The 21,861-nt window shown below is 37.8% G+C and overlaps 1 protein-coding gene across 4 annotated transcripts in view; it reads right to left on the minus strand.

Annotated features, from left to right (window-relative positions):
- Positions 1 to 2,724: 2,724 nt before the first annotated feature.
- The window catches only part of TAB2 (TGF-beta activated kinase 1 (MAP3K7) binding protein 2), a 62,444-nt gene continuing 43,307 nt past the window's right edge, over positions 2,725 to 21,861 (minus strand). For 3 of the 4 annotated variants that reach the window (XM_065057441.1, XM_065057443.1, XM_065057442.1), the window contains 5 exons: positions 15,495 to 17,007; positions 9,068 to 9,228; positions 8,314 to 8,407; positions 6,916 to 6,996; positions 2,725 to 4,776 (listed from right to left, as the gene is read on the minus strand). In XM_065057441.1, coding sequence (XP_064913513.1) covers positions 4,631 to 4,776; positions 6,916 to 6,996; positions 8,314 to 8,407; positions 9,068 to 9,228; positions 15,495 to 17,007 — 1,995 coding nt within the window. In that variant the 3' untranslated portion in view covers positions 2,725 to 4,630. Of the gene's footprint in view, positions 4,777 to 6,915; positions 6,997 to 8,313; positions 8,408 to 9,067; positions 9,229 to 15,494; positions 17,008 to 18,920; positions 19,208 to 21,861 lie in introns of all 4 variants that reach the window. The other variant, XM_065057444.1, reaches the window with a different exon arrangement.

Below are 21,861 nucleotides of genomic sequence, written 5' to 3' on the forward strand. Positions count from 1 at the left end.
CGGTGTGGAAAACCAGCATGCAATCACAGAATTTAAAGGCATAACATATTGCACATCAATAACAAAAAATGGAATTAGGTTTATACAAGCATTTCAAATTGCTCATTTGAGTAGTATCCAAATTGCTCTGCTACTCTTCCACAAAATCACATGCAGTATGATATGTTTTTTTATTGTTTTAAATAAACCTGCAAATAAGAGTTTGAATCCATGTAGATAAACATTTTGGCTCGAAGTCCCCTGTAACTACACACAGATTATATGCCAATTAGGTCAGTGAAGAGAATGGGACACTGGTAGAAATAGTCAGCTAAGCTCATGTCTGCAGCAGTATTGTATTGGCCAGAGATTGTTACATTTTGTTTAAACATTAAAAATATCTGCATATTTGATGAAAGCATAACTAGATCAAGTCACACGGCTGGGAATCACCATGACCAAAGCCCAACTGAAGCAGCACTTCCACAAGTTCTACCAGCACTGCCTCTGAGGGTGGTACTGTTCAAGAAGCTCTACTGCAGCAGGCAAGCATATCACTGATACAGAACTGCACAAACAAAAATAACCCCAAAGCTATTGAGAATTGTATAAAAAAGGAAAAAAGTTGAAATTTAGCCTGATCACATCAATGTTCATCAGTATTCCAAGCTGTTTGCATAGCACTTAAGCTCATCAAGGAACCTGACGCTACAGCTATAGCGACGCATCAAGCTATACTACAGATGCTGTTAATTAACTGTATTGAAGTTTCTGCCACTGTTTGCAGCAATCCTGTCATTTTAGAATAACAAAGAAGTATTATTGAAAAGAGTAAATACTCAGTAGATTTAAATACTTGCGTTTTTTGTTTGTTTTTCTTCAGTGCTTGTTCAACATCTTTAATTAAATCTTCTTCAGTTCGTGTCCAGGCTGCAACATACATTCAAGGCAGAGGAATTTGATTGAAGAAATGCAGTACTGCTACGGATATTTCCCTTAAAACGAAAGTATTCTCCCTGGGCATCTATCACATATGCTGAAGGTAGATATTTCAAGATCATAAAACTGATTAAGCCCACACAAATAAAACAAATACACATACAGGTACATATACGGACCATGCAGTTTTGACAGCCATCATAAGCTTGAGACTGAAGGTTTCAAATTTCACAATTAATCTGAATTTCAGGGGTGCCACACATAACCATACTCCTGCAAAACGGAATAGCTCTCCTGATTGGAGACAGCAGAAGACAAAAGGTTTTTCTAATTTATCACGAAAGGTGGCAATGTGTACGAGTTCCATAGAGCTGATGTGACACAACAGCCTGGTTACCTGCTCTTTGCCTCAGCTTGCTGCCTGTGTTTCTAAAGGTATCCCTACTCTGAAGCTTGAATACGTGAAATATTCGTCACTTGTTCACAAAAAATAAACAGGAGCACCTCTAAAAGCCAAGAAGTATACTTCTCCCTTCCTGCTAAAGGAACATTTTTTTTCCTTTGCAAACACAGTACAGAAAAGTAAAAAATTGGCATCCAAGATAAACTACTGATGTTCACAACACAAAGTTTAACCTTATTGCAAATGTTTCATTTATTTTATATTTCTCTTCTGAGGGGAAAAAGAAAAAAATCAGCAGTGAAATTCAGTTCAACTTCATCCTTCAAAATTTAAACTCTTAAAAATGTACAATAGCAATACACCAACATACTGGCAACAACTGGAAGGAAGAGCTAATGATGTATACGACTTAAAATAGCAAAAGAACATAAAACGCCTGAAGATAAAAGTCTGTGGAACAGAAAACACTGGAGATGTCATTTCTCTTGTCCCACTATTCCAGGATCAGTTATTGAAAATCCTTCCCCACACACTCACACTAGTGTGTTGATGGCTCTGCAAAGCTAGCTGGGGCCAGGATGTAAATACTACTTTTTTTCCTCTAGAAAATAAACACATAAATGCAGGGAAAAGATTAGAGCAGAATTCCATTTTACTTATTTCCAAAACCATGCTTTTTCCATCCTATAGCTGATTTGTTGTTTGTTTTTTTCTTTAAATACAGCTGCCCTCCTCATTCCAAACACTATTTTTCATACAACAGATTAAGGCACTCCAGTTGGTTAGTCTGTGTTAAGGATTGTTTTTCCTGGATCTGTTGTTATAAACTGCATATAGATGACTCCTGAAGGGCTTTTACACGGCAGCACTGTGCCTCAGGAAAGCCCAACTCACATCTCCAATGCCTGTCCAGACAGAGTGACCCAGAGAGAAAGACATGTCAAGAACATCCCACATCTCATATGATAATACACATAGCACCAAAATACAGTTTAACCATATTAATCCTTAAACTGTGCTTCTACTAACAATGAACAAACTATGTCATCTATTACCTTGGACAGAGTGGTTTCCCATTTGGAATTAGAAAAACATTTTTAAAAAAAGCACAGCGTAAAAAGGGCCTGTGTCTAGCTTACTCTATGAATAACTGAATGGTTCTTAGGTCAGGACACAACACTGTCAGTGCAACTTCACAGAATATATTCCTTACACTCACTGACTTAGCATTAACAGAATAATGCATGGGAGAAAAGATATGAGATTCAACACAACAACGGCTTAAATAAAATCTCTGGTCGTAAGAAATTAGCCTACTTTTAATACTCTTAATGCTTATTGTTCCATTGAGTATTTTGTTGCTCCACAGCACGGAAAAAGCAAACAAATCACAAAACCAAACATTAGAATATAATTTTTTTTATTTTTTATAAATAACTTATCTGTTACAAAGACAGTTTACCCAGCTAAATCACAAAACCATCAACTCAAGATATCCAAATTAGGTTTTATTAATAAACAGGTAAAAACTGATTTGTCAATCTTCACATAGAACTGCAGATGAAGCTGAAAAACAAGGCCTCATTTTATAAACAAAATGCATTGAATGCAAGTGCTTTGGGTCTACTGCCTAATTACCTGGGACTGGCATTTTCTTCCCACATAAAAAAAAAATGCATAGCCTTCAAAACAAAGGCCTCTGTGCATTCACATAGATCACTTGTAAAACTCCTAATAAAAGTGTCCACTGGCAAACGTTTACAGTGGGTGACAGTTACTTTTTCTCTTGCTACATGATTAGCACTCCCTCCAGCCTCACGCTAAGTGCTGCTACATAATTCTTTGCGTGCCGTCTTTCATGCATACTGTACTGGAATTCCATTTTCTTGATCTCGGTTACATACATCCCCGATCATGTGAATATTTTCCTTAAAAAACATAGATCATCAAAATAAAGAGATGCTTGAGGTTGCTTCAGTGTTCAAGTCTGTTTGATTTCTCTTTTCCAGCCTTTATTTCAGTTGTCCTAAATATTGCTATCCTTGTTTTCTATAAATATGAGACTTCACCGCAAAGTCAGGTTTAGAAACTGGCTGCCAAAACAGGAAAGCATTTAAAGTCCTTGAACAAAGCTGTACGATGCTGCTGCTGTTGATTTTGGCACTGTATGTATTTCCCCAATGAATCTCTCTTCAGGAGTCTGCAAGATACCCAGCAGATGAAGCAAGCTTAAATCGGATGCTGATCTGTTGGTGGGTGGAAAGTTTCTTAGTACAAAGTTTCCTCACGCCAGACAAAACGCTACCTTGTGTCACCCACCGTAAAACTCAGTGTACAGAGTGAACTATATGCATAACTCTTCCAACTTTTCCTGCATTTTTACCATGCTGCATCTGCAGGTCTTCACAGATCATCAGCATTTAAAAGAGCAATGTACAGAATGAGCAGAGGAAAGCTATTTTGTGCATAGTTTCTTATTAATGCTCTTATTTTAAGGCATTGCTTCTCTCAGATAAAAGCTTAAAAAAAGGGACATGATCGTGCTTAATCACTTAAAGGGAAAAAAAGAAAGTTAACAAAAAGACTATTACACTATACATACAGAAGTACAAGAAAATAATAAAGGTGAAGAAAAGAAATCACTTAAAGCAGGCTCTAGAGCTATGTACAGTAGGAAAAGCTCTGGGGTATTTCACTGTGTGTATTGTACAGACAACGCATGCAGTTTTTCCTTTTCATCTTTAGACAGGATTGTATTGATTTCTGGCTTCACAGAGATGTTTTCAGGGAAGACAAGGCAAAGAGTACCACTGATTTGTGAAGTTCTTCCCTTTATCGAAGGCACTGCGTGGCAGCAAACAGTTTAAACAGTCAAACCTTGTTCCTTTTAGATCTCCTCTGTGCATGTAGTGTTTCACTGAAAGCTCTGAAAACAAAAACGCTAGCACTCTATTCCTTTCCCCTGTCAAAATTCAGTAGTGACATCGGGGCAGAGAGGAAGATGGGCAACACCCAAGCACTGAACATGGTGTGTGTTACTGGGATGCTGGTAATACTGTACATGGTTAAGGCAGCTGACAGCTGAGTCTTTCAGCAGATTACCTTTCAGCTGATGAGTTCAACTGCCTGTGACACAACACTGAGGTATTACTAGCTCTGTGGGCTGACATTTGACATTAGCAAAATACCGTCTCGTCACATCTTCAATTTTGCAAAATCCTACAGATAAATGCTTTTTTTGCCCCCCAATGATTGGATAGTTCCTTGTATGTTTGCTATAGTTTTACAAAAGGTACCCGGCCTGTTGGCTCAGAAATGCCTGGGCATTTCACACTGTTCACAGCGATTTAAGGCCGGATGATTTAAAAAAGTACAGGCAGTACAACTCCATTGAGCTCCCTCATCTTCATCTGTGTCTGGAACAGTCTTTGGTGTTTTCACAATGGACCTCTGATCTGTGACATGAAAGAGATAAGGTAAGTAGTTACTAACCAAGAGCAGCATGGAAAGAATTTTGAGATTATTTTTTTTCAGTAACAGAGAACTATCTGAGAACAGCACAGTTACTACAAGTGACAGAGGCAGCTTTTTACCACCCCCTTGACTACAGCTTGGTTGTAAGTCAGCCAAATGGCACAAGGTGAAACTACAAAAAGCAAGTTTCCCAGCCCTCCACTCTGCTTTCTTCCCTTTGGCTCTCAGTTCAAAGTTGTTGCATGAAAAGGAGATATAATTTGGAAATCAACCAGCACAGCAAACATGCATAAGATTTAGAAATCTGAGTTCTACAGAGCAGTATAAAATTCATTATGACAAAAAATAAGCACTCTGTAACCTTTTGACATATTTAACATTCTGACCCTAGGATGAGTAACATCAGTTCTTCCTCAAACCAAATCAGCCAGATAGAGCACACAAGTGTATCTTTTTGCGTGACGTGATAAGACAACCACCTTCAACTATTTTGAAAGAGAAAAGATGAAAAGAGAAGAAAAAGATGAAAAGAGAGAAGAGCGACTTCTGAAGTTATGGGTTCCTGGTTTAGGCAACTGCAGAAAAGTCTTTTAGCCAATTATTTCAACTAGAGAGCACCCCATTAGCAATTAGCCCACTACAACTGCTGCAAAACGACAGTGACAGCTTCAGGAAGCACAATGCTACTGACCACAACAGCAAAAAACCTTATTTTTCATTCTTTTGTGAACAGTGGTAATTCTGGTTTAAGTCACAGCTACATCACAGTTATATTGAAACTTTAAATAAAATTAACTAAAAATTAAAGTAAATAAAGGATGAAGATACAGCAGTGATAGTTTTTAAAAAAAGAAGAAAAGAAAGAGAGAATAAGAGGTACTTTAGACATTTACAAACCAGTCAGGGCTCACTTTGCATTTTCAAGATAGGTTGTACCAAATTATTAAACATCTAAATTTGTGAGTTCCTAGAAGATGAGTTAATGCAAACATTAAAAACTAATCACAGAAAATTAATTTTAATTTTCTTCTTTGATAGGTTTTTTTTTATTTGCTGTAAAGGAAAGTAAGTAATTGAGAGAGCTTCAGAAAATCTCTTCATGGTTCTGCTGTAAAATGTGTCTAATAGGACAGCACATGGATTTAACTTTAACTCAGTATTTTCACTAACAGCTTGGATAATGAAGGATAAAAAAAACCCTTCTAAAGCATAAACAACTGTTATCAGCTTGGAGGAGTTACAAACTATTTAGAGGACAAGAAAAATGCAGTTTATCTAGACCATTTTGAAGTACTGAATGATCAGAAATCCATAAAATGAGATTCTGTAACAACATTTACTGTATACTACAAGGCCCAATCACACACATATATGTGAAGAACTTCCTGGAGAGAAAGACTGCACAGAACATTAGTGGATTATCTGTTTCATTTGGTGGTCTGACTACAGCTCAGAGTATGATGCTGTTGCAAACAAGTTAATTTCATCCTCTGCTTTATGTAACACACAAGAGGTAACTATTCTGTTTTGTCTGACATTCCATTAGGGTAAGAAACTTAATGACGAGCAGAATGATCAAGACCAACTAATAAATTCTGCAATACTGACTGGCCTATTGGGCAACATTCCTTTCCTCTTCAACTATCTAAAAATATATTTAACAATAGTTAAATAACGCTTTTATGTAAATTATCAAAATTCCTAGAGTAGGCAGGAAGTTCAGGCAGTGTAACCAAACTGAGTTACTGTAACGTGTAAATAAATCCACTCTTCAGCAAGGATGATGATGAAGTCATTTACGCAAGTTTCAATCATCACTAAGCAGTGTCTCTCATGCTCATTTAAAAAAAAGATGAATGCTTCCATTTACTTCCATACCCCCTGACATATTATCCACCTTTAAACATGCCCCATTTGATATGCTTCTCTTTCCTGAATGTACGAATAGAGAGGAAAAGAGCAAGTGGAAGCGTATTTACTGCCAATACAAATAAAATGAAAGGTTTATATGCTTTTAAAGTAATCTATTTCATAATCAACATTTAAACTAGATTCACAGAACCTGATATTAGATGCAAACCAGATATTAGTGTTAAATCCAAATTTTACCAATACAGTACCTTTGGGTTTTGGTGGCACCGGACCAAGAAATCCAATATTATCGTAAAAATTATGAATAGCGCTGGGATTAAAATGTGGTCCTAAAAATAAAAAAGAGAAAGTGCCGCAGTTTTAAAAATAAACTTGGATAGGAAAGCATATCAGGACTTTTTTGGCAGGAATTCTGAAACAGTCCCTGTTATTCACTTATCACCCTTTATATCAAGGTGTCAATAGAGACCCAAGTGAGATATTAGTGATATCAATGATACACTTAAAGAAACTTACTGCCCAGAATATGCAATGTAAGGTCAGAAACAGAATCCAGCAGTCCAACTCCTTAAATATATTTTTTCTGCCACTCTTAAATATTTAATAGCATTTTATTAGTAAATTTTACCCGAGACTTTTTCTAAATTGTAACTATACTGAAAGAGATGTGATATCTACTATACAGAATATCATATATGCTTAGATTTAATACTTAAAGGAACTCCTAACACAAATATACTGTAACAGATAAAATCACACGCAACTTGAATATTCTATTTAAGGTCAAATTTTTAGTGCAGCATTACACTCAGCACACCTGTCTACATTCTCCTTATCTGCAGGTACATTGTCTGAAGAAGATCCTCCACTTGACTGAAGTGATCTAACAGCTTGCTGCTGCTCACAGTGGAAAGTGTTGGTCCCTTCCCTCTCGCTATCTCAGTTCTCCCTTCCCAGGCCTCTCCCTCACATCAGCTGTAGCAAGCTCTTCCAGCAACGCAACATTTTTTTGCTTGGTTAGTGAGCAGAATCTGTTCTGCAAAGTGTCTAAAAAGCCAATACAGAGCCAGAGCACAGTAAGCAGCAAGAGAGGGAAGCAGGAGGAGCAAGGGACCTCCTGTTGGCAGCTCCTGAATTGGCTCAGCTGTCTCATAATTTCACCTCGTGACCCAAGGCTGTGTCCCTGCAGACAAGGGAAGTGGAAGGAGGAGAGCATACTGGAAGTTCCAACTGTACTTTGTATTTGCTAACTTGGGAGGCTGAATACAAGCAGAAGAGAGAGAGATGGACACATCCACGTGGCAGTACCATTTAGAAAACTTCTCTCCCTTTTTTGATATTCAACCAGATATCCACAACCTCTCCCACCTCCCCAGCATTTATTAAGTAAATGGCATCACAAGTTTCTCTCTTCTGAACTAAGTATGAGATAGAAATGACATTGGGATTAGGAAAATCATAAAGGCAACAACAACAGGCTTAGAAGACAATTACTTCCATGGTTTCACTCAAACTAATGTGATGATTTTGCAAAGTGCATATTACCCATCATGTATAACACAGAGCTTTTGACACATGCAGACAGTGAGAAAAAAATTTTAAAAATCAGACATTTAGAGTTGCTGATGTACAAAGACATACTGTACCTCTTGCTTGAAAAAGGTCAATCTCTTTAGTAAGGCAATCTATGTCTATCTGCAGCTGTCTGTTACAACTTCTTAACTGTTGCATTTCTTCCAGCTGAAAAAATTAAATCTGCCTGTTAGACTAAGTTTTCCCATTTTATTATCAGTTATCATTCATGCAGAGATAGACAGCATTTATTTATTTTAGAAATGAAGATAAAAGCATCTTCCCTTACAGCGACCTTTCTTCTAACCCAAGCATAATCTTACAAAAAGCTTTCAGACCCACTGAATTCTTCCCTCTCTGACCAGACTTCAGGGTTGACTGAACAACTCCAGACTGTGGTCAGGACACCAGATCTATGGTTGACCAACAGCTGATCTTCTGGCACTGAAATCTGGTGCATTAATCAGTTTCTTTGAGATTGATATTTGCATGAAGACTAAAAAATATTTTGTGTGGAAAGCAGTCTGAGTGTTAAGTTGTAGTCTGAAACGTTAGGTGATCATGCCTTTAAGAACATCTTGAAGGACTACCAGGTCAAGTTTTGTGGCTGCCTTTAAAAGCAACACTTCACAAAGCAGTTAACAAACTGAAAGGTTGTGGTTAAACAGCACATATTTAGTCTTTAAACTATACTGTTTACCAGTTTAATTCTACCTTTACTGCCTGCCACTAGTATATTGTCAATATATGAGTAATTGTTCCTTTCAGTTTATTGTGACAGACCACACTTGTGGTTTAGCTTTATAGCCTACAGACATTTCAACTTACTGATGGAATTTGGGAAACAGAATTCGATCTTTTCAGGCGCCTTCGTGTTAGATTATTCTCCATTTCATTGACCTCTGATTTTAGTTTATCCAACTTTTTCTTTTGAACCTCAAGTTCTCGTTGAAGTCGCTCCATCCTGGACTTCTGGTGTACCAGCAGAGCTGCAATACATAAAGTCCCATTTTATCTACTTTATTATCCTCGACATGGCAACATCAGATAAAGATGAAAGTGAGTTTTCTTTTGGGAAAACACAGACAAAACCAATGCTACAGACTGCTTTTCCATTTTCCTCATAAGAAAATCTCTGCCATAAGACAAAGCGTTGTATTCCTGATAACAACACAAATCAGTTACAGACAACAAGCAAGTACAATGAGAAAGTCATACAACATAACAGATGACCATGCAAAATTTAGCTGTAATCCGTGAAAGCATTTTTCAAGAACCCAACCAATCTACAACAATGACTCCCAGAAATTAACAACAAACATTTCCTTGCATTGTATGCAGCCCAACCGTTGTAGAACAGGCAGCATGAAGAGGATTTCAGTGAGATGGCTGCAATACAGATCACCTTATATATGCTAGATAAGCATCAGGATTTTGATTTTTATTGCTATTTGGATCGGAACAGTGTTCTGGTCATAGCAGGAGACATCAAATGAAACCGAAACCAAGTACTACAAGCAATACTGCTGGCAAACATTATTTATATTTATCACAGAAGCTGGACTGTATGCCATTTTATCCCTAAACTATGGTGCAAACCCACTAGCTCAGCTTCTAATTTTTATCACTGTTTACTACTTGTAAAGAAAATAGCACCAGGAGACCTAATTTATAAACTATGAAGTCAGCATTTTAAACCACAGCTTTTTAAAGCTGTAGAGAAGTAACAGAAGATGCAATCAAATTAATACAATTTAAGGAGTCTATTTCATTAAAGGTAGGTATACTGTTAAAGGTAGGTATATACCGTTACTATACCAATGAGCAGACAACACTGCTCAAAGCAATAATCACCTTATATAAAAAAAAGTATTTCATTAAATAAACCAAACAATCATTTAAACTTCTGCACAGCCATTCATTCATCCATCCATTAAACTGCTGAATCATATACGCTGGTTTCAGTTTCACAGACTATGCACATGTTCACAGCACTGTGGAAATAATAAAAAAATAGCAATAACAAAATATTTTAAAAGGTTAATTTTGGTTCACAAAGTGTTTAAGCAAAACTCTGGTTGGAACACAATGTTTAACTCATCATGATTTCTTCAGGTACCCCAACATTAAAAGCACTCAAATTTGGTTGAGGAGGTTTTCTGAGTAGCAGAAGAAAAAAAGGCACATCAAAAAGAATCAACTTTCCACATCTTCAGCAAGTAGAACTACCATCTGCTGCAATTCCTGCTTGTTCTTTCATTCACACATCATATTGTGTCTTCCAGAGTTTCTTCAAAAGGAGGAACTATGCCAAACTATTTTTGTACAGTGATACTGCAAGGCTTTACTGGGATTCAGCCTGGGTTTCTGAGTCACACGTGTTCAGAAGCTACTGAAAATCATGTCTCAGATCTTGAATGTTGACATACCCTGTTCTCCTGAAAATAAGACCTACCCCGAAAATAAGCTCTAGCATGATTTTTCAGAATGCTTGAAATATAAGCCCTAATTACAGTTCATTTAAAAAGTCAATTTAAATAGTGTCCAGGCAGATATACATGTAAAAAGTATAAGTTTTGGAGCAAAAATTAATATAAGACACTGCTGTATTTTTGGGGACAGGGCAGCTGAATAAGTAATTTGAATTGTTTTTGTGACTATGTGACTGGAAATGTAATGATTTATTGTCTAGACCTTAGGATTTGTATTATGTGGAGATGCTCACTTGGTTGAACCTTTGGTTGAAATTTAACTCTCCCCAAAGGATAAAAAAAGATAAATGAGGAATTCAAAGCTTCAGTGGCCAAAGGATGGATGATTACCAAGATCAACCTAAACAAAGGGTATAGGAACTAGGTGAAAAGTAAAGGCAGCAGGGGAAGACCACAACCTCAGACTCAATACACACCCCATACTTGGAAAAGTCCACTATTCACTGAGCATGCATAGAAGAATAAAGGTGGTCTGTACTTCTACACGGAAGCCAGCAAAGTTTAGACCAAGGAACTTCAAGTATGTATAAATAAGTTGTCAGGAGTGGCTAAAAGCTAAAATGTATAAATATGTAACTCAGCCTGCCTCTGGTGTGCTAGCTTTGCAAAGGATTGCTCAGCACCCTTTTCTGGGCAGAATCATAGATAAAGCAAATACCTCAACCCTGTGTGTGAATTGGTATCTGCACATGGGACAACAATCCCACTTTCTGGGACAACAAAACAACAAAGCTGCTTGAGCTTCTGTTTGGTTTTGTTCAATTTAGAGACACTTGCATAAATAAGCACCTTTACTTGGGATAGCCACTAGTCACACTAGAGTTAAGAGTTGCAGCTGTGCTGATGTGCAATATAAAAACACAGTAACTGAAATTGCAAGATAAAGATTTTTGCTAAAGACTCGGAATCATCAAGTAAGTAGTCTCAAAAGACAGCCCTGTCAAACTACGGATGCAGGCTGCTGAGCAGCCAGCTCACTGGACACGGTGAGGGAGAGCACTACTAGAGCATCTCCAGGACACATGGCGAGCTCTCTCACTTCTGTGAGAGAGAAATTAAGTGGTCATAGAACTGAACAGGGAGCAGAAGGCACTGATGGATGCCCACAGTACTATCACATGTTTTTCGTTTTCACATCACTATCTAGACATGGTCCAATTTATTCTCCTAGCAGCTTTGTGACTACTTTACCATTTCACAGTTTCAAATCCCAACAGATTTTTAAATACAATAATTACAAAATTACCAGTACGATTAAAGAAGAAGAGTCACTTGATATCACTATGCTAAACTTATACTATTAAAAATAACTTGGATAAGGGACTGGCAAGACATTGATTTAAATGGTAGCATTCACAAGCAATTTGGTAATTTTGCTTAAACGCCAATTTGGCAGCTGTAGGAAAAATGTGGTGGGGAAGACAAAAACCCCCCATAACCCATGGCAGTATTTATTTATGTAAAACTGCAATTGAAGTATTCAGCTCCCTCTAGTGTCAATCAAAGCAACTGAAAACATTAAGAAAAATTTCAGTGCATCTCTGAATCTAATGCAATTCGGCTACTAGATGTAGCTTACGTTGTGCACAAGGAGAATTTTCATGGCCTTTTTGGTAATTCTCTGCTTCTTGCAGGAAGGGGATTCCACCTATGCAGGCAGCACAGGCACACCCAAATTTGCTTAACCTGGAGTACAAGCCAGAAAGCCTCAGACATCCTTAAAAAGAAGCTATTTACTGTAATCAATCTATTTACTGTAATCATCCTAGCAAAAGGAGAACAAAGGCTGCCTCCTTGACTCATCATTTTTTACCACAACCAGAATAGATTTCAATGTTTTAACCACGTGCAAACAGGGTATTGTGCACACACAACTGTTTCAGCTTCTGCATGTTCACTGTTTCCTTTGACATTAAAATGCACATTTTCTACAAAAAAACCTGTAAATCATTATAATCACAGGGAATGTGAAAGTCTAGAGTACAAAAGTCCACTTTTCCTAGAGACCTACTCAAACAGGCACTGAGTATACTTGTAAATAAGAAAATGTATGCATAATTGTTTTCTAAAAGCCTCTGTGAATCTGAATTTTTTAAAAATTATTGGTTTATAGTGTCTTTTATTACTGTAAGTGTTTCCAAGAAAAAAACTAATCTAGGAACACTACTGTTTCACCCTATTCTACTGATCTATGAATTTTTGAAATTTCTTAGTTTGCCAAATACGGAGGAAAGGGGAATTCTGGCAATGCAATTATTCTGTGGCAGTAGGTTAGCAAAATTCTCAGGACACACTTATGTTTGCGCACATTTTCAAACTCTGTATCTGAAGCTGCACAAAATTCAGTCATTGAATATGTAATTTCAACAGTTCACATGGATTTTTTTTAATTCACCCTTTCCAATACTCCTTTATTTTTTTAAAAAAAGAGCTTCACTTAAAAGAGGCCTGATATACAGAGCCAAATATATGGCAGGGAGCAGCACTTGCAGATAGGTCCAACACACCTTCTATTCTCCTGGGTTGGACCATGCATATGAATGTATTTCACTGGAACAAAGTGAAGGAACTCTCCTTTGTCAAGAAAGCAACTCCACCTTTCACATTCCTTCTACCCCAAGCCAGTTTCAGTTCTCCTTGCCAAGGTAAGGAGCATTCTGGAGAAAATTGGAAAAGCTGATGAAAATTCATTTTTCTCTAATCGTCGCCAGAGAAACTACCCATCTGTTCTGAGGCTAAAATGAAAATAACATGAACAACTAGCATGGAAGCTTTTTTGCAGAGTCTCGCTAAATTGTAAGCAGCTTAGAACATGGCTTCACAAAAAAAGCATGAAGTTACTCAAATCACACTTTCAGTATGTAATAGAAATAAGCCAAATCTAAGTAAAAGATTCAAATTTAAAAGCAATAATTAAGACTACCAGATATCAAGGTTGCAGAAGTAAGCCCATCACAGACTTTTAAACTTTCCCAAGATCAAATCATAAAAATTAAAAATACTGCACTTCTTACCGCAGAAATGGAGGAACACATGCCAGAAATTGTAAACACTTCTGAATATAAAGAACTTCATAATCACGAGTTTACATGAACTAGTGAAGGACACAGCAGGACAGCATTTCCCTAAAGTCATCAGAAAGCCAAAAGCTGCACCAACCCACATCATGCATCTATATTTCATCTTCATCTAGACTTCATCTAAAAACTGCGTTGTCTTGTCTTCAGGAAGAACTGGGCTCCAGAGCAGGTAGGAGCCAGTCAATGCTTTTGAACTCCAGGCTGCATAGCAGAACGGGGTGTCACAAGCTTGTCTCAGCTTGATAGCTTGATAAACTGGATGCTGGAGATTGTGCAGGAAGTCAGGTTACAGCAGCCACCGCTACCAGGAGTACAGGAGGTGATGAGCTATACCTGACAGAGGTCAATTCCATCAGAAAGGCAGAACAGGAGAAAGGTACCTTTTGGGTAAGAGTGTCCCTAAAATGCAGAATGCTTGGGAAGCAAGTTCATGATCTCAAACAGTATTTACAGCCTAAGGACAAAATTCTGATTGCTTAATTTCTGAGTATCTAAAGTCTTGTAGGACTAAAACAGTCAGACAAGTCTCCCTTCAGAGTAAGGAAAGGGAATACCACATCTGGAGAGCAATTACTTTTGCTTATCTGCAGATGAACCAGTTTCTTAAGTTAACTTTTCATTAATTGGAAAAGATGGTCTAGGATGTTAGTTTTTCGGTTTTGACACCTAACTTATAGACACTTAAGCTAGCATGGATTGTTCTCTTGAAGATATAATTACACCCAGAAGTAGTGCACAAGCTATAATCAGTTTCTGGTTTACTTCATTACTATAGTAGTCCAGATGCAGACCAGGCTCCCAGTGTTCCGATCACTGTACTTGCTTATACAAAACAAAATGGCTAAATTAATCTGAAGAACTTCTAGACTGGCTATGGAACAAGCCATTTTTTTAAATGTGGAATTGTTTGTTAAGTCCAAAGAGGACTAATAAGGTCAAAGAGACAAAATTCTTGTACAACAAGTCCACAGGAAGATTAATAAACCATCAAGTTGGCAATAAAAGCATGCAAAAAACCATGAAAACAGAAGAAAAAGACTAGCAGGTTGTGGTGTTGTATAAAATATTTTAAGTTTCACCCTCCCATTACACCACTGATCCCTTAAAACAGCTTTCTTTGTTGTGGTGGTCCTCTCACATTCTCTAACAGAAGTAAGTATCAAGACTTTAAGCATTTTATTGTCAGGCACACATGAAGAAACATGGAAGAAAGCAATTCATCCCAGCAATTGCTTCTGAAGTCTGCTTTTCTTGCTTCTTAAATAACACTCACAGAAATAAAAAGAAATGAGAACTTTATCCAATGGAAACAGTATCTCAACTGATTAAAATCTGCTAGTAGACTTGTAACTTTAAATTGTTAGGACAAACTGAACAAGCTTAGATGTTTCTTTCAGAACAACATAAAAATGAAGATGCTATGACTCCACTTCATTAAACAGATAATGTTATCTACTTGACACAAACAGAATAATTATCTCCGAGTATTAAGTTACATGTCTTCACTATAAAAAGAAATGATTTGCTTATAAAGCTTTTTTATTTATCAAGTGTTCATGTATACTAAAGTTGAAGGTACTGTATTAACATCACAAAGGTTTATCAACTGTTTCCTGTTCTGTAATCTACATTCTGATTTGACAATCTGGTTGAAATCTCTACTATTTATACAAAGAATATTACCTTGCGTGTAGGCAGCATCATCAGATCCCATACTCAATTTCCGTGCATCACTGATCCTATCCACATGTGCTAAAACAGGGTCAGTAAGATGCTGGATACCCTCTGGTTCAACATAGTGATCAGGAAGGTTTAGAAGGTTTGTAGGTTCAAAGGTTGGGGACACTACCCCTGGGGAAACTGCAGGGGGCTTATTTGGAGAAACTGTAATTTTAAAAGTATATTTTGTGTTAGGCTGCGTAACCACCACTCGAGGAGAGGTTGCAGTGGTGCTGTTGCCCACTGCTCGACTCTTGGGTGGATGGTGATGAATAAATGCAGGACCCATGCTTACTTGACCAGACATATTCCTAGAAGTGGTAGATACTCCAGGATTTGTTGATATGAAAAGCGTGGGCTGGTTCCGCACAACTTGATCATCTCCTGCTGTGGCATTTGCTGAAATGTAGACCTTAGGTTGACCACGTGTGATCACGTCATCAGTATTTGGAGGACTGGCCGATATGTAAACAGTGGGTTGACTTCTACTTAATGTCTGGCTGTTGAGGGAAGAGGGAGTAGTGGAAGTGCGAGGGCCAGTTGAACGCAACTTAGAAGAATTGTTTCTTTGCGGTGGTTCAAGTTTGATTTCAATTTGGTTTTTGCGAGGTCCTGTGGATATATTCTGAATGTTGTATTGGCTATGCGCAGAGGATTGTGAACTACCAGATGAATGAATCATAGGTGCTTGTGGAGTAGTAGGAGAACTGATAGGCATATAGACATGAGAAGTCTGGTGGCCTTGCTGATTTGGCTGCGTTGAGTGCTGCAATGAGGTATGTGGCGTAGTACTGGATGTAGGAAGAGTAGTCCAGGGACTTGGCTGCGAAGGCTGGTAGACTTGCTGAGGGTGCATGGGATTAAACTGAGATGCCCAGCCTGGCTGCTGCTGTGTCTGTCGAGTGGTACCACTAGGAGGTGTGATATAAGGCCTAATATAGATAGAATTTCCCTGTGGACTGTTAAGTACAGGAGGAGGTACACCATGTATGTGCAAAGACGTAGGGGTGTTGCGACCAGGCTGAATATTTGGGGCTAAAGTTACCATAATGGGGTTGAATCTGGGCGTTTGTTGAGACAAGTTAGATACTCCTTTGCTGCCCAGGTGAAATCCAAGGTGCTGCCCTGGATTAGAAGTACTAACTGTATTACCCATCCCAAAGACATTAAATCCTTGTGGAACCTGTGCAGGTGCTGTCTGCGGTTCCTGCTGAAACAGTTCATTGTTGGACTGACTGGTTTGAAGGTGTCCATCACTAACGCTGTGAGCTAGAGTCCTACTTCCATTCATTCTACTTCCTTCTCTTCCATGGTGATACACGTTCTGTGACTGTAAATCCAAATTAAGAGATGTCATGTGATTTCGTAGTCCAGGAATCCCAGAGTCATCCGAAAAACCTAGGTCTCCTTCACCGTAGAGATACTTTGTGCTCTCCTGAGAGAGAACTGCACAACAGGCATCCAAATTATTGTTATTCTAAAAAAGACAGATGAAAGTTTGACATTACTGATAAAATATTGTCACAGATATATATGCATCCAATCACCGTTCAAAAATTGTCAATGTAGCTAGCATCAAACAGAAAGCTTTAGGTGGCTGGCTCGCATAGCTACTACACATGCACAAGGGGCTTGCATGTGAAACTTCACTACTTTGAGAACACCAACTTGGTCACTGGCACCAAGGGCAGAGGTTGGCACTGCTGCTGAAGCAGTGACAGGGAGATATGTGACCTTGACAAGCTAACACCACACAATACGATACACTTTGGATGAATACTTTCACTATTCCTTCTCAATTTCCAGACAACCTTCAGTAATGACCAAGTCTCTGGCTTGAGGGGGAAGATGACAGAAGAAACTGACTCACAGCACACGTGTATTACTAATCAATGACTTAAAACCAAAAATCAAAATACATGTTTATTTTAAATGTTTTCCCAAATACTTCAAAACCAGTTATGCATTATCTCTTGCTGAAAATGGAAAGTGAATCTTATTTAGAAAAGAAACATGCTGATGCAAGGAGCTGTACATGACTTTAAAGGAAATGTTAAAAATTCAGTATATGTATAAAGCATAACTACTCTTTTGCAAGATTAAACTATTAATGGAAAACCCAGGGGACATTTGAAATTTCATTTTAAACCACTGCTCGCAAAGCTGTTAAATACATATATTTGTATAAGTTACTTTATAAAAGCTGTAATAGGATGACTTGAAACAAAACCCACAATCTAGCTAATTTGCTTTTTAAGGACATTTCAGAAGCAAACTTCTAATCCCTCTTCTCTTTTTCTACATTTAGTAATAATGTACTTGGATCTTTTCAATTTAGTTCCTACACAAGGATTTTTAGAAAAGAGTAAACATGCAACAGTGGCATAATTTCTTAATACTGTGTTCTGTTCATATTACTCTTTTTATAGAACTGCCCCCCAGCCCAAATAGAAGTTAATACTTTCAGCCAGAAGAGCATCTGTTGAGGCCCAGATATTATTAAAACTAAATAGGTGTCAAATTCATCCAGCACACAGAAACATTTACTAGAAAAAATGCATATGATCAAGGAAAGATTTGCATATGCCAAGTAGTAACATTATCGGTTAAAGAATAACACAAGCAAGACAAATTGATCCATGCTACATGCTTTGTATCAAGTTATTTTTGTTAAACTGGTGAAGAGTATTAGGTCATAGAGTGTTGTGTAGACGTACCAAGACTGTGTTTACCTTACAGATTTACCAAAAAAAAAAAAAAGAAGAAATAAAAAAGGACAGACATGACAGAAGCAGGTGAAGGAAGATAAATCTCAACTTCACCCACAAAACCAAAACTGTGCATTGATACAGGCCAGATTTAGCTCTGAAGTCTTAAAAAAAAACCAAAACAAAAAACCAAAAAAAACCAAACCAAAACAAACAAACAAAAAAAACCACCAACCACCACAAATCACACAAAAAACCCAGCCACAAAGCCTTCTAAAACAACAGGATTCCCTAAAGGCCATCTAACTAGCCAACTGTATATAAGAATTGTTGCAGAAAAGTCTTGAGAGGTAGAAAAGTGGGTCAAATCAATGGTATACATATTTGCTCTAGTTTGGAATAAGCACCAAAGGACAAAGTAATCAAATGAAGTTAGTAGTGAAGAAAGGAATCACACATAGAACAGAACAGAGGGTAAGAAAGGATAAGAAAAATAGGCTTGTGTTTGTTGCAAAGGTGAAAAAGGAGCCAGAAAAGGGAAAAAGATAGGATGCCACAGAAAAACAAGCTAGAAAGATCTTAAAGGCAGATTTTGCATGAACTTAAGTGAATTAAAATTATTAACAGAAATGCCAAAAATACCAAACCAAAAAGGAACAGGCCAAGCTTGCAAGGCCCTTACATTCAACTTGAATGCATTTCTTTGGACAATTTTTTTCTTTTTTAAGACTGCATCCAATCAATTCCAAAATTTCAGTGACGTCAATGAGCAAATTGGAGAACTGAAAGGGGAAACAGGGCACATGGAACCCCTGGCATCTTCTGGCTGGCAGAGGCAGAGTTTCAACCGCTTCTAGCTCTTTATAGATCAGAGAACCGGTTGATGGCAGAAATGAGCATATTCCAGCAAAACAATACCCCTCATCTTAGCTCTGCCCATGTCCCAATTGAGTTTAAAATGTTGGCACCCTGAAAGAGAAAGAAAAAAAAAGAAAGAATAAGAATGTTGGAGGGAAATGAGGAAGCAAGGAGAGGACGTAGACTCGAGGAGCAGGTGGTTACAGAACGCTCCAGACACAAAAAAGAGCAAAACGGGACAATGTCCACAGACTGGGGACGCTGCAGTCACTCCTTTAAATTAGGAGAAAGGGTGAGCTGAATGCAGGAGACTTGTTGGGAAGAACAGTGAGATGCAAAACTTTTCAGGAACATTCAATGCTGTCAGCCCAAGAAAGAAATAAAACTTTTTATTCCCTAGATTACTCAGGTTTAAATTTCATCTTATTAGATTTTTGGTGGTCCTCGGCTTTTAGTATACTAAATATTGTTCAGATATTTAAACAGCAGACTACTCACCTCAAGATATTTGCACACTCTGTTTATCCTTAAGTTTTTAATTATAAGCATATAATGCTATAATCTTTCCTTTAAAAAGAAGCTCAAAGTGTTTGGCTGAAAAAGTTCAAGCAAGAGGACTGAAGTATCTGTATAGTTTTCCTGCACAATTTGCTGTGATCTGGAGTAACTCTTCTTGTTATAAAAGCCTTTGGTCAGTATCACTCAAAATTGCTTAAACTGTCAGGTTCTCTCCTGGGATCTCTTATGCTTCCTGGTATAAAAAGAACTTCATCCTGACACATGATGTTTGCATATCAGGTACTGTGGGGCAAGTCAAATGCAGCATTTCTTATACCTCATAACGTCCTTAAGTACCCCTCGCTGACCTAAAGCATATTCACTGCATTTATCAGAAGTTCCTTCCACTATGCTCAACTACGAGAAGGCAGAACTCAGGATTCAGACAGTGTTCCAGCAGTATTGCAAACACATGCAAAAGTACTGTCAGATTCTGCTTTTCAATCTTTATGACCAGTCCAAGTACAAAATTTGTGCTGAGTGGCATAGCTAGAAGCTACCTGATTCAGAGAAACCAGAGCTTATGAAATTTCAAAGAACCACCAACATGACATATTTTATTAATGAGCCTTAGAAGCTCTCAGTGAACAACAGAAAAGGTACCTTTCTAGTGTAACAATAGCACGCATATAGAACATTAGTCACCCTATGGAATTTTTGAAAAATTCTCTTATGAAAGCTTAGCTAAAACACTCCCCCAAATCTAAACCCTTCCCCCACATTCCTGTCAAAATATGGCATTTGCACAATCTTTTCTTCACAGTTATAAGGCTCCTTTTCATAAAAAACCCAAATTCACTACATTCAATGTTACAAAGACTGTTAAGTATCTCTCAAGAACCAAGCACTAGCTTTTAAATTTATCAAGAATTACATTCAAAAAGTCATTACTGATGGATGTACTCTATCAGGTTCATTAACCTTGCTCAACAAGCAGTTCTCATGTTTGAAGAAAAAAACCTGTACTTATAGTATAAGACTAGTCCTACAGAGAACTAACATAAAAATGGTGGTGTACAATCCTGAGAACAAATACAGGCAATTTATTGTCTGGTTCAGCTTCCTCTTCGGCTAAACAATTAGAGAGAAAGGGTTGGAAAACACTTGAAACTTAAAGTCCTGAGCAGAATTTTGCCCTCTTCCAATCAAAAACAATTCTCTCAAAGAACTGCAGTTTTCACAGCTTCTTAGTCTACTATGAATGGAGAGTCATGAAAAAGTCTTGAAAATACAAACATTAAATTGGCATAGTCACAACACAAACAGTGTGTTTGGATGCATGTGTGTGTGACTACATATACATATATAAGGACACATATATATGTATTTTATATATAAAAATACATACAAAAAGCAAGACAATCAACATTCTTTTTCTCGCAATTGCATCATAACCATAGATGTCCTAGCCATACTGGAGAGATAGCTAGCTTCTGGGAACTCATGACCCATCTTTTCCAGTCAAGTTGTGTTTACTGATGAGCAATATAAATATTCAGACCATCTTCTCTTATTATCCAGAGTACTCAAAGGTTGAATACCTTAGATAATGAAAAACATTCAATCAGTATGGATGCTTTGGGATCACTGGAAAATGCAAAGCAAACATGTTTAAGCAACATAGTTAAGTATGTCTACGAGCATTTCTTAACTCTAGGTATCCAGGTGTTCCCATGCTGGGCTTTGGAGTGGCATAATAATTTATCTGCTGAAGTAACTAGTGTGATGTTATAGAGCAGAAATTAATACAAAATATGGGTATATAAGTGTGGAATCCAAAGCTACAATAAACCAAAGCAAGTCCATTTGGCAGCAGAGCTTAGGTGTGCCTGTGTTGCACATCTATGCTCCCCGCTGCAGAAGATACATAAGGCCACCAGCGCTGCCTCTGCAGTCAAGGGAGCTGGACTGGAAAACAGTGGGGGCAACCTGCACACAGGCAACTGCCTGATGGAGATAAGGTAGCAAAGTTGCTTCGGGACCTGCCCTGCCCCTCAAAACAAAACAAAGCTGCATTTGCGTAGCACTGCCCTAAAAAATGTCCCTGCTCGACTCAAGTTGGCTTTGCATCCCTCCTTTTGTCACAGTTACTTCTGGCTCTTGAGATGGCCAAAAGGCATGAACATACTGATTGCTGAGATGGTAGTCTCCATGCACACACTGATTTACAGGCTTGTTCACCTTGGGCCACCCCTGATTAGAGATGG

The sequence above is a fragment of the Columba livia genome, chromosome 3 (assembly GCF_036013475.1).
Source record: "Columba livia isolate bColLiv1 breed racing homer chromosome 3, bColLiv1.pat.W.v2, whole genome shotgun sequence".
Classification (NCBI taxonomy): domain Eukaryota; kingdom Metazoa; phylum Chordata; class Aves; order Columbiformes; family Columbidae; genus Columba; species Columba livia.